The sequence below is a fragment of the Takifugu flavidus genome, chromosome 7 (genome assembly GCF_003711565.1).
Source record: "Takifugu flavidus isolate HTHZ2018 chromosome 7, ASM371156v2, whole genome shotgun sequence".
Taxonomy (NCBI): domain Eukaryota; kingdom Metazoa; phylum Chordata; class Actinopteri; order Tetraodontiformes; family Tetraodontidae; genus Takifugu; species Takifugu flavidus.
This window is the reverse complement of record NC_079526.1, coordinates 10,378,692-10,404,442: the sequence shown is the minus strand read 5'-3', so window position 1 is coordinate 10,404,442 and position 25,751 is coordinate 10,378,692. Positions and strand designations below refer to the sequence as shown.

General features: G+C 43.5%; 2 protein-coding genes across 6 annotated transcripts in view; one reads left to right on the top strand and one right to left on the bottom strand.

Moving 5' to 3' along the window:
• Positions 1–52: 52 nt before the first annotated feature.
• On the bottom strand, positions 53–8,138 carry prkacba (protein kinase, cAMP-dependent, catalytic, beta a). Of its 4 annotated transcripts, XM_057037189.1 has the most exons (11): positions 7,830–8,138; positions 5,960–5,968; positions 5,314–5,375; positions 5,093–5,221; positions 4,399–4,497; positions 4,224–4,306; positions 3,956–4,082; positions 3,789–3,884; positions 3,367–3,489; positions 3,121–3,285; positions 53–2,786 (listed from the first exon to the last, which is right to left on the bottom strand). In XM_057037189.1, exons 1-11 carry the CDS (start codon positions 7,873–7,875, stop codon positions 2,661–2,663), a joined length of 1,065 nt encoding a protein of 354 aa, XP_056893169.1. In that variant the 5' UTR covers positions 7,876–8,138; the 3' UTR covers positions 53–2,660. The 4 variants fall into 4 exon arrangements, with proteins under 4 accessions (XP_056893169.1, XP_056893170.1, XP_056893167.1 ...); XM_057037190.1 differs by lacking the exon at positions 5,960–5,968 and having other exon boundaries at positions 7,830–8,137; XM_057037187.1 differs by lacking the exons at positions 5,960–5,968; positions 7,830–8,138 and adding an exon at positions 6,577–7,814.
• A 1,171-nt stretch (positions 8,139–9,309) lies between these two features.
• Positions 9,310–25,751, top strand: part of ttll7 (tubulin tyrosine ligase-like family, member 7) — a 43,908-nt gene continuing 27,466 nt past the window's right edge. The window contains exons 1-9 of one of the 2 annotated variants that reach the window (XM_057037185.1): positions 9,310–9,558; positions 13,433–13,805; positions 14,643–14,774; positions 15,754–15,875; positions 17,845–17,912; positions 18,039–18,197; positions 20,757–20,973; positions 22,653–22,817; positions 24,455–24,613. In XM_057037185.1, coding sequence (XP_056893165.1) covers positions 13,781–13,805; positions 14,643–14,774; positions 15,754–15,875; positions 17,845–17,912; positions 18,039–18,197; positions 20,757–20,973; positions 22,653–22,817; positions 24,455–24,613 — 1,047 coding nt within the window. In that variant the 5' untranslated portion in view covers positions 9,310–9,558; positions 13,433–13,780. The remainder of the gene's footprint in view (positions 9,559–13,432; positions 13,806–14,642; positions 14,775–15,753; positions 15,876–17,844; positions 17,913–18,038; positions 18,198–20,756; positions 20,974–22,652; positions 22,818–24,454; positions 24,614–25,751) is intronic. The other variant, XM_057037186.1, reaches the window with a different exon arrangement.

Sequence of the window (25,751 nt, the reverse complement as noted above, 5' to 3'; positions counted from 1 at the left end):
TCATCAGTCATGTGCAGTGTATCCACAAAACCATCCGATTGAATACTAACCATTAAGATTTTGATAAAAAGAATTTATTATAGTGCCATATCCTTCGTTACATAAAATCTGCTACAGCAAAGTATATTCCCCTCGAAAACAAAAGTGTGGGTGACAAAATCAAAAGAAAAACACGTGTTAGCCTTCTAAACAAAGTGCAAAACATATTCCACAAAGTACAGACACATTTCAGAATACGGATCCCCAACTGTAATATGTAACTTGCTACAAAAAAAAAATCCAAACTGATTACTCTCTGTCCGGCATTTGAGGATGTCCATGGTCAACGAAATGTGCCATCACTTACATCAAATATGACAATCAGCACTCATATGGGAAAAATGACACATAAAAAGAGCTGTGGATGTCTTACACACTGTCTGGAAAGATTTATGCACAGGTATGGAGTGAAACATGCTGACTTTTAAGAGATAGCTTCTGACATTTATATATATATATATATATATATATTTTGTTCTTTTATTTTTGCCATTGATTCTGCACTTTACATTCTGTTCACCCGTCTGTTTGGGAGCATGTTGGTTGGTAATTTCAACAGAAAAAACATACAACATAAAGAATGGAACTTGGATTATAATGTCACCTTTAAATGATGGGGTAAGGTTAACAAAATATCTTTTTAAATGGGGGCAAAATGTAACACAATATATTAATACTTCAATGTAACCATTCTAATTAACTCTGATATAAATAAAAATACGATAATAAACAAGTTGTGCCTTTTGACATAAAACGGTTGAATAAAATGTCACGTCGTGTGCTTAGCCAAGGCATAGCAAATAAATTTGTACACGATACACAAGTACCTTAAAAACAGCATTCAATCCCCAAAAGCATTTGGATATTTGGTTGTCAAAGATTGTTGAAATTGAACTGCAATCCCCCCCCTCACCCCCATGAACACTTGAGCACCATGAAAAACAACAACCAAGACTGAAGAGGACATCAAATTGACAGACAAAAACGGAGGATCAGATAAACCTTGATTTCTCTGCAACCCTGAGTGTCCAACCTGCAGAAAGGGTCCTCAATCTCTGAGCGTCTTGTGGACGGCAAACAAACAAAAAGGAAACAGCTGCAGGAGCGATCTGGGCTTTTCTGACATCTGGAAGTTCAAAAAGTTACACAAAGCCACCTCAGCCTTCGCAGCATAACACTACCTATCACATACACACGCTGACTCGTCACGAAGGTGAGGAGTTTGCAGAAGCAGATTTCAGCAGCAAGGACAGGCCGGTTGGATCCTGGGTGGGGGGTGGTGAGAGGGTGGCTATGGTAAAAACAATAGGAGTGAATGACAATAAAACTGTTCATCAAAGTCAAATCTTGTGTTGTCCCTTATCGTTCTCTAACTGAACCACCTGAGCAAGCGTCTGAGCAAGAATGAGCAACTGCTACTATCACAGTGTGTACATTTATGGAAAAGAAAGATACAAAGACACAAGCTACAGATGAGGTAAGTCTATGTTCTTACCGAAAAACAGACCAAGAGGAATTAATACATTAGAAAATGTTATGATACTTCAGTGCCTTATCATTTCACGATTAAATATTTTGGATTCTCCACCTTTATGTGACTATGCTGGGATCAAATCCTAATGCATGACCTTCCTGAAAAAGCAACAGATCCAACCAAAAACAAGGAAAAGAAACAAACCTCAAAACAAAACAGCTCTGTGGATTTGCTATTGTGACAGTGTTGCACAAACGTAACCAAAGTGTGATTGTAACACATGTAATAAAAATAATACGGTAGCTACACAATGCCCGAGTGCTCTGCTGAAAAAGGACTTAAACAGTGATAAAATATGGATAAAACACACCCACGTGGGCAACACTGCTTTAAAACCTCAGCCATATACGTCAGTAAGCTGCTTTCTTTGTTCCGCATGTACTTCTATTATTTTTCATTGACAGATTCAGCCTGTTTGTGGAAGAACACACAACTAAAAATCCCTTATGATCCTTTGGTGGGATGTGACGTGCACCACCTTGTCCCTACACTGAAAAGAAATGCCTTCAGAAAAGATATGAATTAACTCCTGCGACGGATCACCACTGGGGTCACACAGCACTTGTCAATTCCCTGGTGTTTTCACTGTTGTTTCTCATTAACAACACCATATTTCTGCTTTTATATATATATGTTTGTTATTGTGAGCACGAGTGGGAATCACTGAATAAAACTGCGTCTTCAAGCGCACTCCGTGTAAAAATGATGACTGGAAAACTCAACAGAAGCTGAACTGATTACAAAATAAAAGTGCAACCCCAGCTAAAATAATCACAGTTTGGGCAGAATAATCATTTAGCTTTTCAAATAATTATTGCATGTCAATGAAAATGAGGGACGGCAAAAAAAAAAAGAAGAAAGAAAATGTCTACTATGTTTGGAGCCTGCGGGATGTACGTGTTTATAGATTAGTGCTGATCGCACGCAGAAACATGACAAGAAGGACCTCATTCAGCTGTTGGAATGAAGGAATGAGGATTTTTTTTTTTGTTTTGAAAGTATGATGCCTCTGTTCCACTTCGACCCCCCCAGGAGAGTGCACGTTTCCTCAAAACACGTGAGCCCCGATGGAAGTCCTGCGCGCCTGCTAAAAATCGGCAAACTCTTTCGCGCACTTTTCCGTCTGCGAGACGTGAACATCCTCCTCTTCGTAATCATCGAAGTTACTCGTGTCTCCGGGTCCTCGGCACTTTGGCAAAAAAGGCGCTTCCACCTGAGATTAGAGAACATAAATAAATAGGGAAAAATTTAGATAATGAACAGTTTTAATATTTGACATAATTACTCCAGAATCCATTCTAAAATGAACCAATACGGAAACATTTCTCTTGTCCCAGTGAGGATAACTCCAACAGTTGCTGGGACACACTGTTACTGGACAATCTCTGAAGCTCCAACCTACAATTTTAATGAATGTGAGGCATTGCACCAGGACTGAAATAGCAGATAAGCGCCCATCTTGCGCCCTATAAATGTGGTGTGCTGGCTTGACCAGCTCCAAACAGCAAAATCGAACCGGAAGCTGGAGTTTGGAGCCTCTTTATTACCTTTTTCTCATATATGGCGATCCAATCTGTTGTGGAGAACCACTTGTGGTTTTTGATGTCGTTCACGCCGTTCTTCAGGTTGCCAAATCTTTTCGTCAGGTCAACCTGCAGCAGGTTCCTCAGCAGATCCTTCAAGTCGGAGCTAAAGTGGGAGGGGAATCGTACCTGCAGGAGAGATGGGAGCAATGAAGCAAACAGAAGTCCCAGTGCGTCCAAGTGTGGGAATTTGTTTTCTTTGCAGCACACCTTGCCAGACACGATCTTTTCGTAGATCTGGATGGGCTGATCGGCAAAAAAAGGAGGGTAACCAGCAGCCATTTCGTAGATAAGAACTCCGAGGGCCCACCAGTCCACAGCTTTGTTGTAGCCCTAAAAGGAGCAAAAGAAAGACAAAGAATTGAAGATTGAGACATGCAGACTGCTGCTGGCTCCTTACATTCACGTCTAGTGGGTTACAGGTTACAAAAATGACTGATGATTTTGTTCTTCATTGCGGCTTTTCTTAAACTGTTCTTTGTGTGGCTTTTCACCCGAACCAATCTGCCCGAGGCAAACCGTCCTCAAAGACAGAGAATCTAGCATCATTAAAACAGACCTTAAAGCTGCTCTAGAACAGGTGTCATCATGTCTAACAGCGCTGCAGGAAGCATCCGGGATCAACCGCTCACCTTGCTAAGGATGATCTCTGGAGCCAGGTACTCTGGAGTTCCACACAACGTCCAGGTTCGACCTTTTACTCTTTTGGCAAATCCAAAGTCTGTAACCTAAAGAGAGGCAAAGTAAGAATCGTAAAGGTGGACTCCTCTTAAAAGGTGCAAATTGAATTGACCTGTACCTGAATATACCCCTGCTGATCTATGAGCAGGTTTTCAGGCTTCAGGTCTCTGTAGATGAGGTCCAGGGAGTGAAGGTACTCAAAGGTCAGTATAATCTGAGCCGCATAAAATCTTGCATGGTGTTCACTGAAAGCCAACAGGACAGACAGTGGGACACAGGAGTAACACATCCCACGCTTCAATGTCATGGGAATACTTTTAAAAGGTGCCTGGCTCGCTGTTGCGGTAATATTTTGGCAGGAAAATGCCACCCAACATACACTTTACCTGAATCTTCCAATACGTCTGAGGTGTGAGAACATCTCCCCACCGGGCACATATTCCATCACCATGTAGAGATTAGAGTTGTCCTGTTAGAATAATGGCAATAATCAGTGCCGGGTAGCGTGAGAATCAAACGGTTTACGATTTAAAGAAGCTGTTAACGTAGTAACCAGAGTACCTTGAAAGAGTAGACCAGTCTGACGAGGAAAGGGAAAGAGACCGCCTGTAGTATTCTCTTTTCATTTAATGTGTGTTCTATCTGCTTCAACTTAACCACCTGACAAGACACACAGATGGAATATTTATACAGTGCATATGGCTGTTAATGTGCAGTTACACTACAAAGATGTGCATTTGTAGAGGGACTCAATCGGTTTCTCTTGAAACGGTCCGAAAGTAGCAGGATGTGAAGTGCGTGGGAGGAAATAAGAATAGCAAGAGAGGACCATTAACAGCTGTAGTGGTACGTGTTGATGTAACACGTAGATGCACGCCAGGCTACCGCCTCAGGGTCCGCCTATGGTTGCCACCCACACTCATGCAGTAGCTATACTGTGGCTTCAATACAGAAGTGTGTAAATTTAAAAAAATACAAAAAATTCTCTAATACTTTTTGATCCATCGCCCGACTTGTTTAAAAGTTAAAACTTCCAAAATGAAAGATAAGAACTCTCCTCAGAAGAGTCTCAGAGGTGCTTGGCGATTACAGGCTGTGCTGTTCACGAGAGGAAATGTTCCATTTCCTTTTATGAGAGGCACCACATCACTGTCGTTACAGCGTCTGTCAGGCTCGTTTGCCTTCCGCAGACTGCTGAGGCAAAGAGGCATACAGTATTTCGTCTTTGACTGGGGAAAACAAGAAAACGCCTTACTTTTTGTTTGTCCAAGATCTTCATCGCATAGAACTGGTTTGTTTCTTTGTGTTTGACGAGCATCACTCTGCCAAAGGAGCCGGTTCCCAGAGTCTTGAACCTGTCGAAATCATCCAGGCCTGTTGTGCACTGAGGAAACACATTTATGACAGATGCAGAGTGATTTACCCCCATCGAAACAACATCCGAATCCACCGTTTGAAGGAAAATCATCTGTTTACCTGCTGAGGACACTCCCATTTTCTTAAAAAATCTTCTTTGGCTTTAGCTAAGAACTCTTTCACTATTAAAACAAACACACACATGTTATTTTACCAGCTAATTGGGGAGCGCTTGGCACTCACACAAGGTAACACGTTGAGGAAAATAACAAACTGGGGCAATTTAATGTGTCGAAGAAAATAAACACAGGGCAATATCACGCTCAGGGAAAAGCAGAAAGGTCAGGCAAATGTCAGGTACTGGGGATGCAGGATTAGGCTGGAAATAAAACAGCAGAAAAAAAATAGTATCTCCAGGATAAATTCAAAAGCAATCATCTAAGCAGGAAAATGAAAGGAATCTGGCAAATTTAAAGATATTTTGCATCCCCCAGAGGGGTAATTGCGAGTAAAAAGGAGAAATGGTGATTAAACGCACACGGTATGCAGATTTCTGGGACTACATTGCAGGCATGAGACATTGTGAAACCACGGCAGATATGAGATGTCCAAAGTCACAGAGCCGTGCAAGAATCACACGTCTAATCAGTGCTGCAGCTACTCGTGTGGAGATCTGTCAATTGTATCAAACAGCAGCACGTATACGTGGGAGAAAAGTCTCTCTCTCTCTGTGACTTGGGATGGCTCATGGAAGACGTGAGCGTACCAAAAGTCTCTACAGTTCACCAAGGTTTTTGCAGGAACATTCACCCGCATGGATGGGAATGATGGAGAAGAGAAGAGAGGAAGAGACACATATGAAGATCATAAAATGAGAACATTTCAGAGTCAAGTGGATTCAATGCAACACGCAACAAAATGGCAAGAAACCGGACTGAGCCCAGAAAACAGCGAAACAGTAAAAACAGATGCACTTATATGCACAGATAAATGGACTTTATGATAACAATATAGTTAATCATACATTTAAGCATTTAGTGGAGGGGTTCAATAAATATGCATCACATAAAAACACATATAATATGATTTAGTAAAAGGATGGACATGAATAAGTAAATAAATCGCAGATAAATAAATCAATAACTGTCCAAACCTAGCGACTGGATAAGGAAGAGAGGAAGAGAAACTAAAACACAAGTGATAAAACTGAGAAGTTGTTCAAAGTTTTTCTGCAAATTATGTAAAAACAGTATGTGTAAATACGGTCACATTTTAAACGAGCCCCTCGAATACAACAACAGAAGCAGCAGTGAATGCAGCCAAAGACTTCTGTCTGCAGCTGCAGAGGGTGGCCGACATATTTTATGTGTAAAGGCAAGACACTGCACTTACTCAGCTTCTCCCACATGGTGGTGAACTCTGAAATGTGAGGCACCTCACTGTCTGGTTCTCTGTGCTCTTGGCTATTCTTACAGTATTTGTGGAAAATGCGGCTGGCAAACGATCCCTGGGCCATTTTGTGATGGATCTGTTGATTCTTTACGGGCTTCAGGCAAAATAACCATTGAGCGACAATGACTTCCTGTAAAGGCTGCAATGCTGGGCTAACCACATACAGAAACACTTCCTGTTGATTTTCCCTGCTTCAGTTTTAGCAGCGATTGTAGATTTCGATGGCGTATCACCTGCAAAGACTTATTGCTCACACGGTGAGTGACAGTTCTAAAACAATAACAGAAAGTCACCCCCATGTGCCTCCCTCTACACATTATACATGAAAGCATTGCACAGCTGAGGAAGGGTCAAGGTACTGACGAGGAAAACATGTTTGCAACATTGCAAAGCCAGGATATATGTTCAGGATGGTGTGCTCTCTGATTGTGGCGTTTAATAGTGCTGTACATCAAGCAGATGCATGTGGGTAACTCGACAAGATATCTTGCTTACTTTGCATTGTGTTACAACAAGACATAATGCCACGTTTGACAGTGGCGATCCAAAAATTGGATTTTATCATGCAGAGCACACAATGACAGTTCGGCTTAGTATGTTGCTGCAGCGTCTGAAAGAAAGCAACACTGACATTAAAGTGCTTATTTCCATGATTAGGGAATCACATGATGTGCTCTAACATCAATAGCCTCCTTGGTTGTTATCATGTTGTTAGCAGGGACTAGGCCTTGTGCTGGACCTCCTGTGCACACTAGTGTTTGCTGATGCTATCTTGCTCCAGGCAGCTAATATTGGCCGTTTGCAAATCACACCGGGTGTCATGGCGAAATCTATTCACATCTGCAATGTGACAACTGGAAAACCGACTATTTGCGTTAAATGCGCGAAAATCAGCAGCAAGGTGGGGACCAGCTGCCACTTGTTCACATGTCGCTTTCGATTGGCTAGCTGCATCATCTGCAACACCGTTTCCAAGTGACATGGGCAACTGGAAATGAGAACAAAATGACTAAACCACGAGTTAAATCGGGTTGCTCTATGGAGGATTTTTGGACACACCGTCCTCCTTTGTTTTTAAGAGTTAGGGACGCTTGACAGCTGATGTTAGGCTGCGTTTTTCCACTGCGAGCTTACGCTGAGTAACAGTTAGCATTGCAGGGCTAACAGGCTAGTTGGATGCTCACCGCTTTCTTGCTCATTGCCTTTCTTGGCAGTTGCTGCGTTTCCCATCGCAGGAAGACAGCGCGATGCACAGCTGGCTAGGAGCGAGGATGGGCGCAGTTAGCTAACAGGGTCCTCCGTTCGCTCGCTAACAAATTTCAGCTGGACTCGGGATGTTGGCTAACAACATCAATGTCTTCTCTTTGAGGACAGGTCCTCCACAATGCCCTTTGTCGTTTCAAGTATACCTCCGCTGGAAAGAAAACATGATCCAGACTTTCACCTCTGCCTGCTGTCGTTTGATGCTGCGTTCACGTCGTATAGGAAAGTCTGGCGTTACGTGGAACGTCAAAAACGCGACCAGGAAATCAACGTTAAGCATCATGTTTACGTCTATTATAACGGCATTTGCAGGCTCGGTGGCCATATGCAAATTATATGTTGCATTTCAACAACTTTAACGTCATAAAAATAGCATTGTATGTCCTATTATATGGACACGATGTAAGAAAATATTGTTTTCCACCATCACTCTTTAAATATAATCAGTTTATTGTATTGTTTATTGTAGTTGTTTACAGGTCTAATATTTTGTAGCGTAAAATAGACATGCTGAAGACGTTGCTCCAACTTAATGGCCTGTCGGGCATTGTGTGATTTAATTCCAATTTCACGTGAATACACCAGACTATATATTTACTACAATGCTTTGCGGACGCGGGAAGTGACGTCAATGAACGAATTCGTTGGAAATAGTCAATAAAAACCGCCTCAGACTGGATCAGGGTTAAAAACCAATAAATACATGATTTTTCGTTACTAGCTTTTAACTGTTAGGATAAAGTAAATGGAAAAAAGTAAACAATTGTGAAAGCTATTTGTAGAGGCTTGTATTTGAATTAAAACACCTTTAATGTTGTGGTTAACAGGAACTTTTGAACTTTGATTTTCACCTCGATAAAAGGGTTCAGTTCAAAATGACTTTTGCATCAAAGTGGTCGAGGTTCTGGTATAATCCTATTGGCCAGTAAATTAAAGTGAAACTCGAGTCCCAGCTTTAATTGCCGAGACAGATATATGTTGGCGATCAAGCTGAGACGATTATAGAAACACGGATCCTCCAAAATGTTATATGTCTACAAAATACACTGTTTGCACGTCAGGAGAGTGAAATCTTTGGAGGAAAGAGCCCCCTTGGCGGCCTCTGGGCCAGTGCAGCACCCGCTCCGCAGGGCTGTTTTAATAGCACCATGGTCAGCGACACCGTTGCTAGGTAGCTCACGTTGTTTGTGTCACAAACCTTTGGAGGGAGAACCGCACCGAAACGTACACCTGGAGGCCCACGCTTTGTAATTAGGAGCTGCGCTAATACGGTTATTTCAACTTTAAAGCTCTGATCATAATGCGTCCACCTCCCCAGCCTTTACAAACAGCCCGCGTTTCCAGTCGATACAGGATGCAAACTTTAGCACTTCTCTGATCCCCCCCATCTTACTGAGCAAGTGGTTCAGCCCATTGACTCGCTTCATCACCTAAAGGGGGTCTATAAGATTCTACACAGATTTAATTTGTATGCCGGCTAACCTGCGGCTGTCTTTAAGATTAACGCCACCGTACACTGACAATACCGTGGTGTTGTGTTAAAAATACTGTTTTTCCTAGACAGACCACCGGGTCTCCTTTAATAAGGGTGACTGTCGTTCGGAAGAACCCAGCCAAATAGCCGTACTGCCAATGACTGCAATAAATAAGGTAACGTTATCGGGCTACTTCGTTCTCCATCCTTTGCTAGCTAGTGCGGCTAAGCTAACAGTTGAGTAGACTGGGGTCATTGTGTTACCTTTAAATTATCCGAGGGAATAAATGTTGCTTTTTGACCATTTCAATTATCCCAGAGGGAAAAGAAACGACTACCAATGTAGTAACAACCGGTAATTACCAAACGCGGGCTGCGTTCCCATATTGTTTTCTTGTCTGGTCATTGCAGATTTCTACCTGACACACACACACACACACACGTATATATTATATTTATTAGCAGTTAGCAACCTGGGGCTAGCAGCTGCTCGCTGTTTAAACACCTGCTACGAAGCTTCGATCTCGATCAGGCATTTTTTTAAAAAGACACATAAGCCAAGATGCTACATGCATAATGCAGAAAGACATTTCATTATTATTATTATTTTTTTATATGATACAAAGTCTTGGAAGAGGGGGGGCTGCTATCGTTCCAGAGATGTGGGAGATACCATGTTGACTGTCGGGCTGTGATAGAATGAAGTCGCCGTAGTGGGGTTATAGCGCCGCATCCTAGCTTTAGCTAGCTGTGTGTGCACCTATAAGAAACACGTGTCTGCATCATTTTATCGCTGTCATTTTTTAGATATGGGTGCTCTAATCTAGGGTGTTTTTTCCTATTAATTGGATGCACTTGTTGAAGAACAGTTTCATTTAGCTCCACCGGTTATTGTGCCTCCAAAAGGGCACATGCTAATGAGCGCATGCTAATGAGCACCATGGAGATGACCGGTACCAAGACAGCAGATGGATTACATAATAACAGCTTAATAACGGCTTAACATATGAGTTCTGTCTGGCACCCTGCCTTCTGGACATGGCCTAGACATAAGGCTATTAAGACGGACATGATATATGTAAATCCTTTTTTTTTTTTTAAACTGCAGACTAAATTCGCAAATGTGAACACATTAAAAAAAAATAAGTGCATCGTTTTGTTGGAAAAATCCAAATCCCGTTTTTAGCCCTGTTTCTGTTACATAACTGTGTTTATTTTTGTGCAGATTTACATTTTCCCTGTGTTGACCTCAGGACATGTTCCTGATTGCCGTCATCTTTGGCCTTTAATTTTTGTGTCTTTTCCGTCACAAGTGGAGCTCCTGACATTTTCTTCTGCCAGTGGTCCACCTCTCACTCCGTGGGTGATGCCTGCAGTCTGGAGTTTGCTTTTTTGTTTGATTTGCCCTCCTTTCTCAGCAGTTTGCTCTGTGTTTCTGTGCCCTGTGGGCCGACAGCTCCCACACTTGCTCTTCCTGGTACCTGGAAGAACGCGTGACCCCCTGAGTCAGGTCACCCTAATGTTAGAATGCTAGTGTTAGATCATCTGGTGGTTTCAAACTTTACAGCGTACGGCAAACAAGCAATGCTGTTTTCCAGCCAAAATCAGTACTGTGCATGTACAATTCAAGACCTCAAGGTTTAATCTCTTTTATTGCTCTTTAAGGTTTGTAAAACGGCCTCGTGTGTCAGTTCTGAGTCAGCGTTTTAAGAGTCTTCCATACATCCTGATGGTGACATCGCAGTAAGAGTAGACAGGTGTGCTTTCAGCAGAATAGGAGCCGGTGACTCCCTCAGACTGGTGATGCTGCAGTTGACGGGCGCTTTCATGGGGATTCTTTCAAAGCAGCGAACATAAAACAAACCCTCGAGGGATTCGCCACTAACTGGTGTACGATCCTGTAACCGTGACGCCGCTCGTTCACAATAAAGGCTCTTTCTTTGGTTTGTACTGTACGTACACTGAAAAAAAAAATGAAACAGAAGGAATGTTTGAATCGCCGTCATCTAATGAAGACTTCATAATGTCCCTTTCAGCATACATTTGCTGCTAATAAACACGATCTTGATGTGCTTTAGGACCTGATGGCACAGAAAGTGTGTTTCTGAGGCAACATATCACAAACACAGGTTAAGCAATATCCCATGAATCCAGAGTAGGAAGGCACAGAGGACTGGTTGTCTCCAACAAAGCCCCTCTGTGGTGTGAAACAAAGGAGTGGGATGATCTTTACGCTTTTATTGTCCATCCCGTCTGTTTTACTGAGCATCTGCCGCCACCTGTCGGCAGTAGTCTGTCACTACACATGGGGCGATGCATATTGATTCTAAGTGCTTTTCCTCCCCCTTCTTGTTCTGGGGGAGGTTTAGGAGATGTGCATCCATATGCACTCCAAAGAAAATCCACCAGTCTCTTCTGTTTATTTTCTCATCATCAGTCTTATGTTTCAGTGCTAGGACCGTCTAAAGTTGCAGCTTTTAAAAATGACTGATTGGTAAAGCATGTTTTTAAAACCCCGTTAGAGCCATTATGGTCTGTGATCGCCTTGTTTTTACTACGAGCTTCAGAAGCACAGAGACTTCTAGGGGACTATCTTGGCTTCTCACAGCTCAGGCAGCTCTTTAAATAGTTTCATGGAGATTGAGTGACTTGAAATGTGCACCATGAGCGGAACAATGAAGGAATAATTATCTCTTGTTTCATTCGACAGAAAAAGCCTGTTTTTACTTGCACTGGGTATCTTTCGGGAGTCGGTTTTCACAATTCACACTTTCTGGGATTTAACCCTTTGAATGATTATGTGTTCTGATGCTTGAATCAGATTGAAGCACTGTATTTAACAGCGTTTCATAAGCAACCTTAGAAATACGTATAGGTGTAAACTGTGTATTCTGTGGAAATTCCTAGACAGGGGTTGTTATGACCCTCATGGTTTGTCTCATTTCATCACCGCAGCTTTGTTATTGCTCTCTGATCTCCTCCCGATCTCAGTCCGCCTCGGGATCAATCCTACTTAGCGCCCTGTCAGACTGAGAAGCTGACAGGGAAGACGACCCAGTGATCTGACGTGATTGGATTGGATTGTTTTCCCGCTCCGCTTTGTCCCACGGACGGTGATTAAATTGATGAGGCCTCCTCTGAAGTCAGCATGTGTGTTTGACTGCATGTTTAACTGGAGCCAAACCGCTGTGCGCCCGGAGGCTCGACCCCGACTCAGCTTTTTCATTGTCTTCTCACCACTAGAGGACACTGTGGATCTCTTTTTGGAACAGAAGCCTCTCAGTGTACATGGAAACGTGGATTTCACCATTTTTAGGGTTTTTGTTCTTTTACATGTATATTTCTGTCTGCCGTGTTTGTTTCAATTTATTTGTTACGTTTCCATTTATTTGTTTGTTTGCTGTTCTGGCTCGTTGCCCATTTATGTAGCTGCACTTTATTTAGATGTGAAGAAAAAAGAATTTTGGTAAATATGAATTTGTCAAGTCGTGCAAATCAAAATTGTTTCTGTATGGTAGTGCTTCATAAGTCAACTGTGACGTCTGAACAATAGTGAATTTCATCCAAAAGTGGTGCGATCGGACACCGCCAAGCTGCAGCCAGGCAATAACCAGATCTGGCTCATACCGGATGTTAATTTTGCACACTGTTAATACCTCCAAGCATCAATTTAACCACTGTAAAGATGCCATCTGTTTAAATGAAGCGACTCCTCAGCCAGCGAAGCCCAGCTGACACAGTCGTGAGGCACAAAATGCTGCAAACCCTCTGTTTGACAGCCACATTAATATTTCACAGTGGCGCCACAGAATTCCAATTACTCCAGTTAACACTGCACAGCTAGCATATTTCATTAGCAGCGCCGCAGAAAGAGCTGGACAGAGTTATCTTCGAAGTATGGCGGCGCTGCGTTACATCATAAAAATGTCCACTGGACCCCAGTCTGGTGAGAAAACACACAAATCCACCGCGGATGCCCCCAGAGGATTCACCTCACTTTAAAATACTGCTGCACTGCTATTATAAATATGTTTTTCTCCTCCTCCTCAGACATTCTGAGCCATCCCTCCGTCCACTCCTTTCCTCCTCTGTCTCCTCTTGTGGCTGTAAATAAGCTCTGCGGACCCCCGAGAAGCCCTCCCACTCATCTTTACCACTGTGCCCCGTTTCGAAGTCCCCTGCCCACTCAGCCGCTGCTCTTTATGCTGCTGGGAGACGCTCAGATGATCCATCGGACCATCCTGAACCACCTCACCCACACAGCCCAAGGCAGGGAAGACTAACTACGGCCACTGTGAGAACCCCCCTGGAGGGTGCTGTTAGTACACTGAGAAGTCGGCCCACCCGCCAAGCCTGGCAGAAAGCTCGGCTTGCCCCTTCATTTCACTAGCCCCTGAGATGCCCTCCCCCCCAAATGAAGGAGGTGAGTAAGAGCGCCCCAGCTAACGCCGGGCTGGGAGAATCACTCTCTTAGATGTTGTGCATAAATTGTGAGGCGCACACTTGAACAGCTGTCTGAGTAGAGTGTGTATCTGCTTGTCTGCTCCTTATCAGCTTTATTCCTCACACACACACACACACACAAATGAGAAGTCTAAAATCTGTCCAGGTAGCCAAATACCTTCAGTAAACACTTCAGTTTTGTATAAATGCTAATATTTGCTAGACTTTCAACTTCTGTGGGGGTCATTTTTGTACTTTTACTGCTTTTGTCACATTTTAATACTAAGAACTTTTTATTTGAGTAAAAAAAAAAATGGAACTCTTAAAAAGCATTGTAATAAAAAAAGTTCTTGCAAATCTGTTAATTATTACTCTTTTACAAGCAGCCAGGGTATTAACGATGTCCTAGAGCAGGGAGGGCATACTGCTCACTTTTAAATGCACATAAATTCAATTTTAGCTGGGAATTTTTACAAAAAAAGTGTTTTGCTTGAACATTCCTCAAACATGGGATGTTGTTTATTAATTTAATTTAGCATCAGTGTTTTTTCCCCTCATATACAGATTTAATTGGCAACATCTTTTCCTTATCTCAAGCATTTATTTCATGTTTTCTTACACAAGGTCGTGATGCATGCAGCTATGACAAAGTAAACCCCTCTAATTTATTTACGCCAGAGCTTCGTAAACAAGCCCGGCTAATTCCCCCTGCAGGAATGAGGACAGTATATCAGAAAACCCCCACCGCTCCCCCCCTCTGTCTGGAGCACAAACTGTGACTGCATTTACTTTAGTTCTTTGCTTTCTCCTTCCCTAGAGGATCAAGGAGCGTCCCCCGTGAACGGGCCATCTGTAGGCTGCTACTCAGGCACTGGCAAGAGGAAAGCACGCGGCAAAAAGAAGAAAGGCACCATCGGCGCCAATATCGCCGGCACCAAGTATGAGATCGGTACGGTACAGTTAAACGTACAGGGATACAGGGTTTTTGTCATGTGGTGCTAATAGAGCGGACGTAAATCTTTATCGCGAGCATGTAAATCGGCAGCGAGATTCCTTTTATTTTTAATTTTTTTGCAAAAGGCCAAAAGAGCAGCGTAAGCGTAAGAGTTGAGTATATTGCGCGGCAGCACAGCTCTCCAGGGTGAACTACAACCTATGAAAATCAGGAGTCAGCAGCAGCCAGTCGGAGCCAGAAGCTGCCCGGCTCCTGTAGCTAGATGGGAGTCTAGCTGCGAGTCAGTTCGCTTGCTGTGACGGGACCCTCACAGCGGCCGTTGCGACGGCGCGCACGGCTATTTTGAATGAGAATTAACACCGAGGGCCAGATGGTCGTCTCGTTTTGTTGTTAACTTTTATGTTGCTGCTTCGGAATTGATCGTATTAGAGAGAAAGGTTAAAAGTCAAGGAATTTGGTGTTGGAAATTTGCTTTGCGCCCGCTGTGAGGGGAGGGTAAAGTCTGGCCCCCGATCGTGTCTGTGCGCTGAGATGCGTAAGGAGTGATTGATTCTAGCTTTGTGCAGCTCAGAGCCCCGCTGTGATACAAAACCATCACGTTGCAGTTAGCAAAACACTAGAAGAAACAGAGAGAGGAGCTTTTTACATGCACAAGTGCCACTTTCTAACATTGGGCGAGCGTTCTAAATAATTGATACCTAGTTTATTTAGGACATGTGATTTTTTTTCTTTCCTCACTAGATAATGAATATTTAAAATCCTGCGTCTGTCATGCTGCTTCCTGTGGTTTGGGAGTGCATTACATACAATTAGGCATTTTCCAAGAGAAGCTGCTGATTGGCTGCTCTGCAAAATGGGACCAAATCACTGATCTGCAGTGGAGAAATTCTTTTGGATGTGGGTCATTATGTCATGAAAGTTATTTAAGTTTGTTGCATAACTAATTAGGTAAGTAACTCATTCTAATCCCCAGTTCGCATAGCCATCAATGAAATGGACTTCATTAAGACCCGGGACGAAGATGAAACCGCCAACCTCATCTGGAACGACTCGGCCGTGCAGCACGAGAAAATCGCTGAGCTCAGGAATTATCAGGTATGCCGAACGTCTATCAGCATGCATTATACACCGGCCAAGAGGTTAGGAATGAGAGTTGGAAAGCAAGGATGTCGGGGATTTTTCCCCTGATGCCTTGAACAGGAAAGCGAAGCGCAGTCTGCAGTATCGAGCGTATCCCTGATGTTTAAAGATAATCCATTTTAACTCCCAAACCCAAATTCTTCTCCAGTCGAAATCAATTAATAATAAAAAAAAACAGGCGAAGCAGAAAGGAAGTTGAATTTTACTGCACCGTTTCTGTGGGTTTTTTATTTCATTTATTTATTTTTTACAGATTTCTCTGCAGCAGCAGATACACTCTCGTACTCATCCACCTGACTATTACCTGCTGGAATATTTCAGTACTTGTATGACTGTTTCTGAAGAAGATGGGTTGTGCAAATGTTGGGGAAAAAAGGTTGTTAATGAACATGAAAACTGTTGCCTTTAAGGTGAAGGTGTCAGAGGTGCGGGGCAGAAAATGCAGTGATTTGAACAGCAACATCATTTCTACTATTAATCCACACAATCTCCTCTACTTAGGAGTCTGTTTTGTTCAAAGACGAATACCTTTACCAGCACGAGGATGTTTATGTGCTGTATTCCTATTTAGATGAAGCTTGATGAAAAAAGGAACATAAAGTGCTGAAGTAATTGTGCAACTGAGGGAAAGTTCACTAAGAACACAGCCAAGGTTAAGTTTCAGAGCAGCACAGAGACGAAGAATTGCTATTAAATGTAAATTAAATCCAAGAAATGTCAGGTGGGAAAAGGAACAAAAGCGAGGGGAGACTGAAGATGAACGGAAGAGTTTGACCTTTTTACCAACCTGGGAGGTAAAAGTGAGGCGGGGAAGAGAGGAGGGCGGACAGAGCGTCAAACAGATGGGATGATTGACAGGTAGACTGGCAAGTTGTGATCAGCAGGGGGTGGGGGGGTCGGGTTTCACATGTCACTCGTGATGCCGACAAGACAGGCTTAAACAACAAGACTTGTTCTGTATGCCGGGTACTGGTCTGACAGCGATCTCTCCTCCGTTTGACCTTGCCGTCCCGCCGCGTGACCTTGCTGCCTCTGGGGGGCTGAGCGTTTTACCATCCATCTTCCTCTGTGTTTGTTTGATTAGACCGGTCAACGATTGATTCAGTCGCAACTTAGAAAGACTTTGGCTCAGCGGCGGCAAGTATTAGACTGCCTTCCCATACGGTCGTGAAGCCAGTGGCTGGATGGAAACAGAGTTTTCCCGTCAACCGTGGAATGGATTTATTTCTTTAAAACAGTAGACGTGGAACCCGACAACTGCTTTTCATTTCCCATCACGAGCCACGACCGTGTTGCCACATTGACATACAGTAATTGCGCGATCTCTTCCGAATCCCTAATTACGTCTGTCTCCTTTGGATAATAATCACAGGAGCTTATTATTCACACACACACACACACACACACACACACACACTTTTAATTTTTTCCTTTCTTTTTGGTGTGTTCAGAGGTTTTGCCGTCAAGTTTCACTTCATACAAGCCTAATTAACGCCCCGTTCAGGCTCATTTGGTCAAAGAATACATAAAACACAGAGTTTTCATTTACCCCCCCCACACACACACCTCCTGCTCACCTCCCTTTCGGCACATTCAAAGCAATTCATTCAACTGTCACTGCAGGAGTTTGCCAAGCAGAACCAATTACCTCAGCTCCTCTGAGTTGAGATTGATCTTTCTCCCCCCCCCCCCCCCCCCCGACCCTTAAATAGTATACAAAAACATGGTAAACTAAATAAGGGTTGGAAAAGGTCTCGGTGTCACCTTTTTGTTTTGAGTCCATAATTGGGCATAAATGTCAGAACATCGTAAGCTCACTTCAGGTTGCCGCCTTTAATGTGCTCATTTTTATGTGGAGGTGGGGGTGGAACTGAGTAGGGTAATGGCCCTAACGGCATTATTATGTCTGTATGTCCCTCTGCAGAGAATTAACCATTTCCCTGGCATGGGAGAAATCTGCCGGAAAGACTGCTTAGCAAGAAACACGTCCAAGTAAGGTTCCTGTCTCTCTTAACGCAGCCAGCGAGAGCAACATTAGCTGTTGTGGCAGTACAGACTTTCTAAATGGGGATGATGGTGATGTTTTGTTGCTCCCACCCTCTGTCCTTGTTTCTGTAGAATGATCAAGTGCCAGCCTCAAGAGTACAGCTTCATACCCAAAACCTGGATCTTCCCCGCCGAGTACACTCAGTTCCAGAACTACGTCACAGAGCTGCGCAGGAAACGCAAGCAGAAGACTTTTATCGTCAAACCAGCCAACGGAGCCATGGGCCACGGGTAAGCTAGAAATGAGCTGGAGTAACTTTTGTGCTCCACTGAAACTATTTTGGCATTCCTGCGGTCCAGTGTGGGCAGGAACAGTTTTCAAAGTTAGCTTGTCCCTGTAAACATCATCAGGGGAACAATAAAACACATTAATTACTGTGTTTCTGAACTTTTGATTGATGCGAGGTCATGGGGAAAATGTCCTCAGCAGCAAGGAGTACCTGTAAATCAGTTTAGATACAGTCCTCGGAACAGATGGCGTTTTAAATAAATCCGCAGTTGTTTGGACGGAGTGGCTACATGAGGGAGGGCGACGTTGGCATCAACAGGACAAAGGGTTGTTATTGATACGCTTTGAAGAGGTACTCTTTGATGGAGCTAGCACAGTCATAGCAGTAATGCATTGTGTAGGGAGGATGGGTGCAAATATATATATAAATACAGTATACATGCACAAATATATATTCCATTGCCAGTGTCTTCTGCCAGGCAATACTTCAGATTAATAAAGCCACTAAAAGGCACTGCAGTGGATATATATCCCATATATTCCTGTGATGCATTGCATACTGGCCGTTCACTTCCATATGCACGCTCATCTGTCCATATGAAATAAACATAAAAGCGAGTAAATGAATAAAGAGTAGAAATTTAAGGCGGGCAAAGCAGTTATTGATTATTCCTTTTGACTGCTGCTTCAATGAAAACACGATCCCCCAAGTGCCCACACGAAGCCCAGAGTGCATTCATCACTGGCACCAATAGATGGGGATATTGAGGTACTAATAGCTGAGTGCGCTTCACTTCCCCCTCTGATTCTCTTTGAATTTGTCCTTTCTGGTATCATGTGAGCATTACTTATAACTCCGAGCTGCACTAAGCCCTTATTTATTAAAGAATAAAAGGCAGCAAGGGCTGAATTATTGCAATACATTAGGAATATGAAAGATGATGAGTTTAGCTCATCCTCTCAGCAGCAGGCAGCTCACGAGATTAGAGTCTTCCCTGCCTTTTTGTTGTGGGTTTTTTTGTGTGACGGTGTGACGTGTCAGGAAATTAAGTTATACTCCACCCCGTGTAATTTATTTTTCCTTCGGCCCACTAAATGAAGTTATTGTTTACGTCTGAAGTGCGGCTTGTTACGGAGGAAACAAAATAAAAGGCACGCGCGGGGCTTAAAAAGGCGTGATCCCCTCTGGTGGTAAATTAAGTAGGCAAGGGAGAGTGGGCTGTGATTATCTGACACCACAGCTCATCAATCATGTCATCTTCTCCTGGGCTACTCCTCCTCAGCTAACTAACACCGTTAACCCCGTCCTCATCATTCAGCTCGCTGTCTGCCGGTTAAGAGGGCCCCTTCACGTTGTCGGTCAGGATCTCATCAACGTCTCCCCCGTTCTCTTATGTTCAAGTACTGTACTAAGAAGGACAATGAGATGTTTGTTCGCAGCGTGCTGGTTTTAGTTGGAAATTGATTTAGAAAGCCTGCGTTGAACTGCAAGGCTCAAAGGTGAGTGTAGTTGAAGTTCACCAAACTAGGATATCTAATTTTGTCTTTTTTAAATCCCCGTTTAGATTCAGTGCCAGTGCTGCTGTGCATTAGTGTTAACACAGTGGAAAAAAAGGGGGGGAAGAAAGAAACCACATGGTTCCCAAGATACCCGATGTTGTGGTTGTGATTACAGAATCCACAAAGCAGAATAGCGTCAGCCCTTTGCTGCTCTGCTGCCGCACTGTATTATCGCAATTCCTCAAAACGTCCTCTTTCGTGCAGTCGGGTCTCTACATCTCGGATAAGAATTGTGTGTTTGTGCATGATACGCCTGCTCGCACGTGAATAATGGAGCCTTTTAGCCTGTGCATGTTAGCAATTTAAGCAAATTCTACCTTAACCATGAGTGATGGTGATACGGGTCAGTCGCAATGCTTGTACATAGTGGGAGATTGTTTAACGTTGACCCCTCACCCCCTGGGCAAACAGGACCCCCCCCCCCACACACACACACACACACACACACACCACCACACTGGAACAAACATGCACATGTTGACATTTGTTTTTTAAAGTATTGCCACTTAGCTCTCCACGCACGCGCCCGAGTCCACACAAACGCACATTCAGCCCGTTCTTGAGCCCAGCTCACAATGGCCTGCGTACTATACGCTCTGAGTGCCGGTGACACCAGGGCGAAGCAAATGAATTAGGGTGGAGGTTGAAACGCAGCACAATGTCTGCTCCTATTAACCCGCCCATAGTTACATTTGATGCATTTCCCATTGAAAGAATCGACCTTAGAGAGTCGCGGTTTTCTCTCTCCTTGCTGTTTTATTATTGCTTTTTCAAACACGGGTTATTTTTAACCAAGCCCGTTCTTTCAGTGTTGATGGCCAGCCAGTGCTTTACCTTTATTTAATACTGTGTAATTCCATCAAGTGTTCTGCAGCGGTGGAAACTCACCACGGGGGAACCTTGACTTCGTGCAATGTTTCACGCTTTTTATTTCACATTCTGTTTTTACAACTTTTGCCTACACCAAGGCCCAATTATTCAGTGAACGTCTGCCTTTCCAGGATCTCGCTCATACGGAACTGTGAGAAGCTGCCAGCCCAGGAGCACCTCATTGTCCAGGAATACCTGGACAAGCCGTTTCTCATGGAGGGCTACAAGTTTGACCTGCGTGTCTACATCCTTGTCACTTCCTGCGACCCGCTTCGCATTTTTCTGTACAAAGACGGCCTTGTCCGCATGGGTACAGAGAAATACCATGCGCCCACTGAGGCCAACCTGGTGAGTCACTGGGAGATAACAGCAAGAATGAATTGTGGGAAACTCTTTATTAGACAAAGGAGATTCACAGCTCTTTACTTGTAACGGTTGGAGGCTGGGTAGATGATTAATAACAACCTCAGTTTATACTGTCTGTGTCAAACAGGTTCAGAAACGCACTGCCAATACATAGTAAAAGGAAATTTACAGGGCAATATAATCGCGAGCGCTCCCATAAGTCTGAGACGACAGCTTGTGCCACTCAACCTAATCAAATCGGGCACTCAGATGCACGGAGGGACAGAGGTTGGGAGCCGCAATGTAATCTCCATATGATCACAAAACACTGAAGTGCTTATTTACACGGTAAACAATGCCCAAATGCTGACAACTGAAAGACTGATATTGTTCTCAAACGCATGCGCACACACACACACAAACACACACAAAACACACGCACATTCATGCTGCCAAGCACAAACGTCCACATACCAGATGTCTCCTGTAATTTCCACACACTTATATTTGCCTTGAGGTTCTGCACCTGCCAAGCTCCGTGTGCTGATGTTGAGAGGATGCTCCACACACACACACACACACACACTTGGGGCGACATGCAGTTGGTGCCAGTGCTGTTGAATATGAGGTCGATGCTATTATAGCATTGCAGTATCCAGCTTTAATGTACTTCCCATCAGGATGTCTATAACAGCAATGAACAAAAGTGCACTTGCTGGAGTAGCTGTGTGTAAATGCGCCAGCTGAGACGGAGGTGAGGCATCTTTACATATTTCTATACTATGCAGGTTAGAGAGACAGAGATGTGATCTACAGTATGATCCCGTCCAGAACCACAGACGGGCTGTATAGGATTAGCCAATGTGTGAGACACATCATTGAGCGTGTCATGCCACTGAGATGGATGCTCAGTCCCAGAGAGTGGCCCTCAGACAGTCATCAGAGGCCTGGAGTGGCCTGTGTCCTAACTGCTATTTACCCACCCATTAGGGGGAAGGAGGCGCCACGAACTGAACGTGAAAATGTTCTGAGAGGGATGTACCAAATCAATGCTGGTGTCCTTTTAGTCACCTTTCAAATTGGAATTAATTTCATCACTGTGGTTTAACTGAACAAGTGCCCATTTTTATATTCACCTCAGAGTTATTCATCACACGAAGGTAAAAAAAAAAGATGTCTTTTATCTCAGTAAATACTCTATATGCATTCAGAGGAAAGAAGAAGAGGTTGTATTCTACACAACAAAACAAACAGATGAGACCATCTGGTGTAAATATTATCAGCTGTGGCTTCAATGTTATGTTTTTATTGATGTTTCTCATAAGAAGAAGCTGTTTTACAAGCTAGCAGTGGGTTCAGTTATATTTCACCAGACAGGGAAAATTCTCAGTTGATAGTCTTTATTGTATTTTTAATATTTATGTATGTTATAGTGTCAGCAGAGTGTATGCCCTCTTTTTCAGAGCTGAGATTTATTTATTAAAATATTTCACAAGGTAAAGCTTAAACATGTTTATTTACCAATGTTACTTTATTATGGTTTTCTGTTACTCTGTTATTGTATGTGGTTATTACTGAACAGCACTCAGTCCATTACAAGTATATCAAATATCATGTCCCCATGTGTGTTTAGATTGGCATATTTTAAAAATCTGTCCTTTTTTCCATTTTTGTTTCCACAGAGCCAGCTCTACATGCACCTGACAAACTACTCAGTCAACAAGCACAATGAGAACTTTGAGCGGGACGAAACGGTGGATAAAGGCAGCAAGAGGTCCATCAGCTGGTTCACTGAGTTCCTGCGCAGCAACGACTATGACGTGGCCAAATTCTGGGGAGACATTTCTGTACGTGGGTGCTTCACAGAAGCACAGATACACTCATTCTCTTCCATTTATCTTGTTTTTGCACTTCCCTTCTTGCGTTTGACTGTTCTCGTTTGATCCCTGCGGTGCCTCGGTGTTCCTTTGGTTTCTACCTTTTCTTCTGCAGCCGTATCACATCACATATGTTACTTTACTCTCCTTGAGGCAGACGTTCATTCGTTTACCTTCACATAACATTGCAGCTACTTTGGGTATGTCGTTTCAGTTATATTCATTTATTTTTACTCTCCTTTCCCAGGCACCTGATCTCTCCATGTGCTCACCGTTGTCAAAGTGATTACACTCGACTTATTTTCCCTTTTCTTCACTGAGTGAAACACTAACTCTTTATTGAGATGTTGCATCACTTGGAGCATGTCATTTATATTCACACAGCGATCCTCGTATCAACTCCCTTCAATGTTCTCGCTCCCTTTCACTTTGTTCTCATACAAACCACTAGCAGGCTGCCCCGAATCCAAACAGTCCGCGCTTGTTTGTCAGGTTTTTTTTTTTTTTTAATCCGTGGGAGTTAACAGTTCCCTGTATTTTCTTAGCGATGTGTTATTGATATGCTGCAGGAGGCAGCCTGTCTAAGGTCTGACCAGCAAAGCTGCAGCTCTGTTATGAGCTGGTAATGTTCAGAGCATAAATGGGCCAGTCATGCTCGCTGCTGTCCTGCACTCAGCATGCAGACGATAACTGCAGGGCTTTAGAGAGAGAGAGAGAGTGTGTGTGTGTGTGTGTGTGTGTGTGTGTGTGTGTGCGCGCGTCTGTCCGTCCGTCCGTCCGTCCGTCTGTCATTAAAGCTTATTTCCTTATCACTCTATTTTTAGAAACAATTAAATTAAGGGTGTTTCATAAATGAAAATAAACATCAGTCCTCAATTATCATTGATACGTTAACAAATGAGTTTTGGGATAAAAATGTCTCTTGAGGATGTCTAGTCTTTGTCTAAACACTGAGATGTCCAACTTGACTAGCTAGCCACATGTCAACCAGGTGCCCAGGAATCATTGGGGTTTTTTCCAAGTTATTTGAAAATATTGTTTCCAAAGCCCGAGAAAACAGTGCAAAATCCTGCCCAGTGTTCAGCAGCGGCCAGTGCTGGGAGCTGATGCAAGCAGGGACCAAAACACAAACCGTGCAGTACTGAGGGCATAAACTGGGGTAAGTGGGAGCAGGTGTTTGTTTTAGGCAGCCTGTGGGTCAGATGGGTGGATGGATGGACAAATGAATGGAGGTGTGTGATGACAGAAAGATAGAAGAGGAAGGGGGGCTGCTGCCTTATCAGGCTGGGGCCAGACTGCCAAAGCTATTCTCCTCCACCCTGAAGTCAGAATGGGGTTTGAGTGAACTGCGGGCCAGCAGCAGCACGGGGGGCTGCTCGGTGAGGGGAGGCCAGAGTGAGTGTGTCTCACGCAGAACTCAGGTCCACTATGCGCTTTTTATTCCTTGATAATTGTTGACTTTTGAAGGATATGTCAAGTTTAAAAAAAGACGGTTCCCTCAGCTGCTACGCAGAATTCAGCTTTGCTTTAGATGCGAATGAACAAACAAACGAATGAAAACGGATTTCTGTCTTTGTCTTTGCCTTTTTGTTTGTGTGTCCTTCCAGGAGCTCGTGGTGAAGACATTAATTGTGGCTGAGCCCCACGTGCTGCACGCTTATCGCATGTGTCGTCCCGGCCAACCACCAGGGAGCGACAGTGTCTGCTTCGAGGTCCTGGGCTTTGACATCATTCTGGACCGCAAACTCAAGCCGTGGCTGCTGGAGGTACGCGTGTGTGTTCAAGCATGAAGGCCATCTAAAAGTCCTTCTTACTGTTGCTTTAATTACACTCTACAAAATGATAATTCAAGTATTTGTGGTTTTTAATTGACTGATAAGAGGAAGCATAATTATTCTCTTCTACATTTCCTTTTTATTTAACGTAGTTTAGTATATTAAACATTTCATTTCTTTGAGGCTTTGCATAAGTCCGTGTTGCAGCGGTCTGTTGACTCTCACCTGCTCACACTCTTCCTAAAGTGACAGTAAAATGGCTTCAGACAGAGGAAAATGTAGATCAACACCGACAGAGAGCATAAACACGAGGATTTCGCTGTTGTCTCGTATGTGCAGAAACTGAACACACTTATAGATCTATCAAAAACATTTAGAGCACATGCACAAGTGTGCACTCATGATGACAGACAGATGCATCTATTACACATACAAAAGCAACCAAGTGCACATCAGTAACAAAATATAGGTCACGGCTGCAGGTCGGCTCATTAGTTTCCAAGTATGAGACTGTCAAGTGTCACTAAATTGGGAGATGGATTCAAGTTGAGACTCCACTCCAGGATTTCAGTCTCACTGCTCTGATGTCATCTAGTCAGTTAAAGCATGACCTAAATCCTTTAACCCAAAGTGGCGGTGTGCCTTGGCCCCCACCTTTCCCATAAATTGACTCCAGGTTGGGAAATGCTCCTGGGATAATTGTTTGTTTTTCCTCCCCATCACGCCTGCCCAAAATAAATCGGGTGTATTTGCAGTAGCTTTTGATTTTTTGGGGGGAAGAAGGGTGACATTTTAGTTGGTGTTTTCTTAGGAGGCATTGTGGAATTGCAGTGTTGTAATTACATGACTTGTGATGTGGTTGAGCAGTTGTCTATGACAACATCATGTTGTAGAAGACAAGGAGACGGTGTTCCTTCTGACTGCTGGAGCACTGTGGCATCATGCATGTGCTCGTCTGTGCGTGTGAGTAAACGTGTACGAGACATGGCGAACAGCCGTGAACGCAGTAGTTCCACTCCAGCAGTAATGATCCCCCCTGTGCTACTAGCAGTTCTATAACTCTCATCAGTTAACCCCCCCCCCCCCCCGACACACACAAGCACACACTGTTCCTGTTTCACACAACATT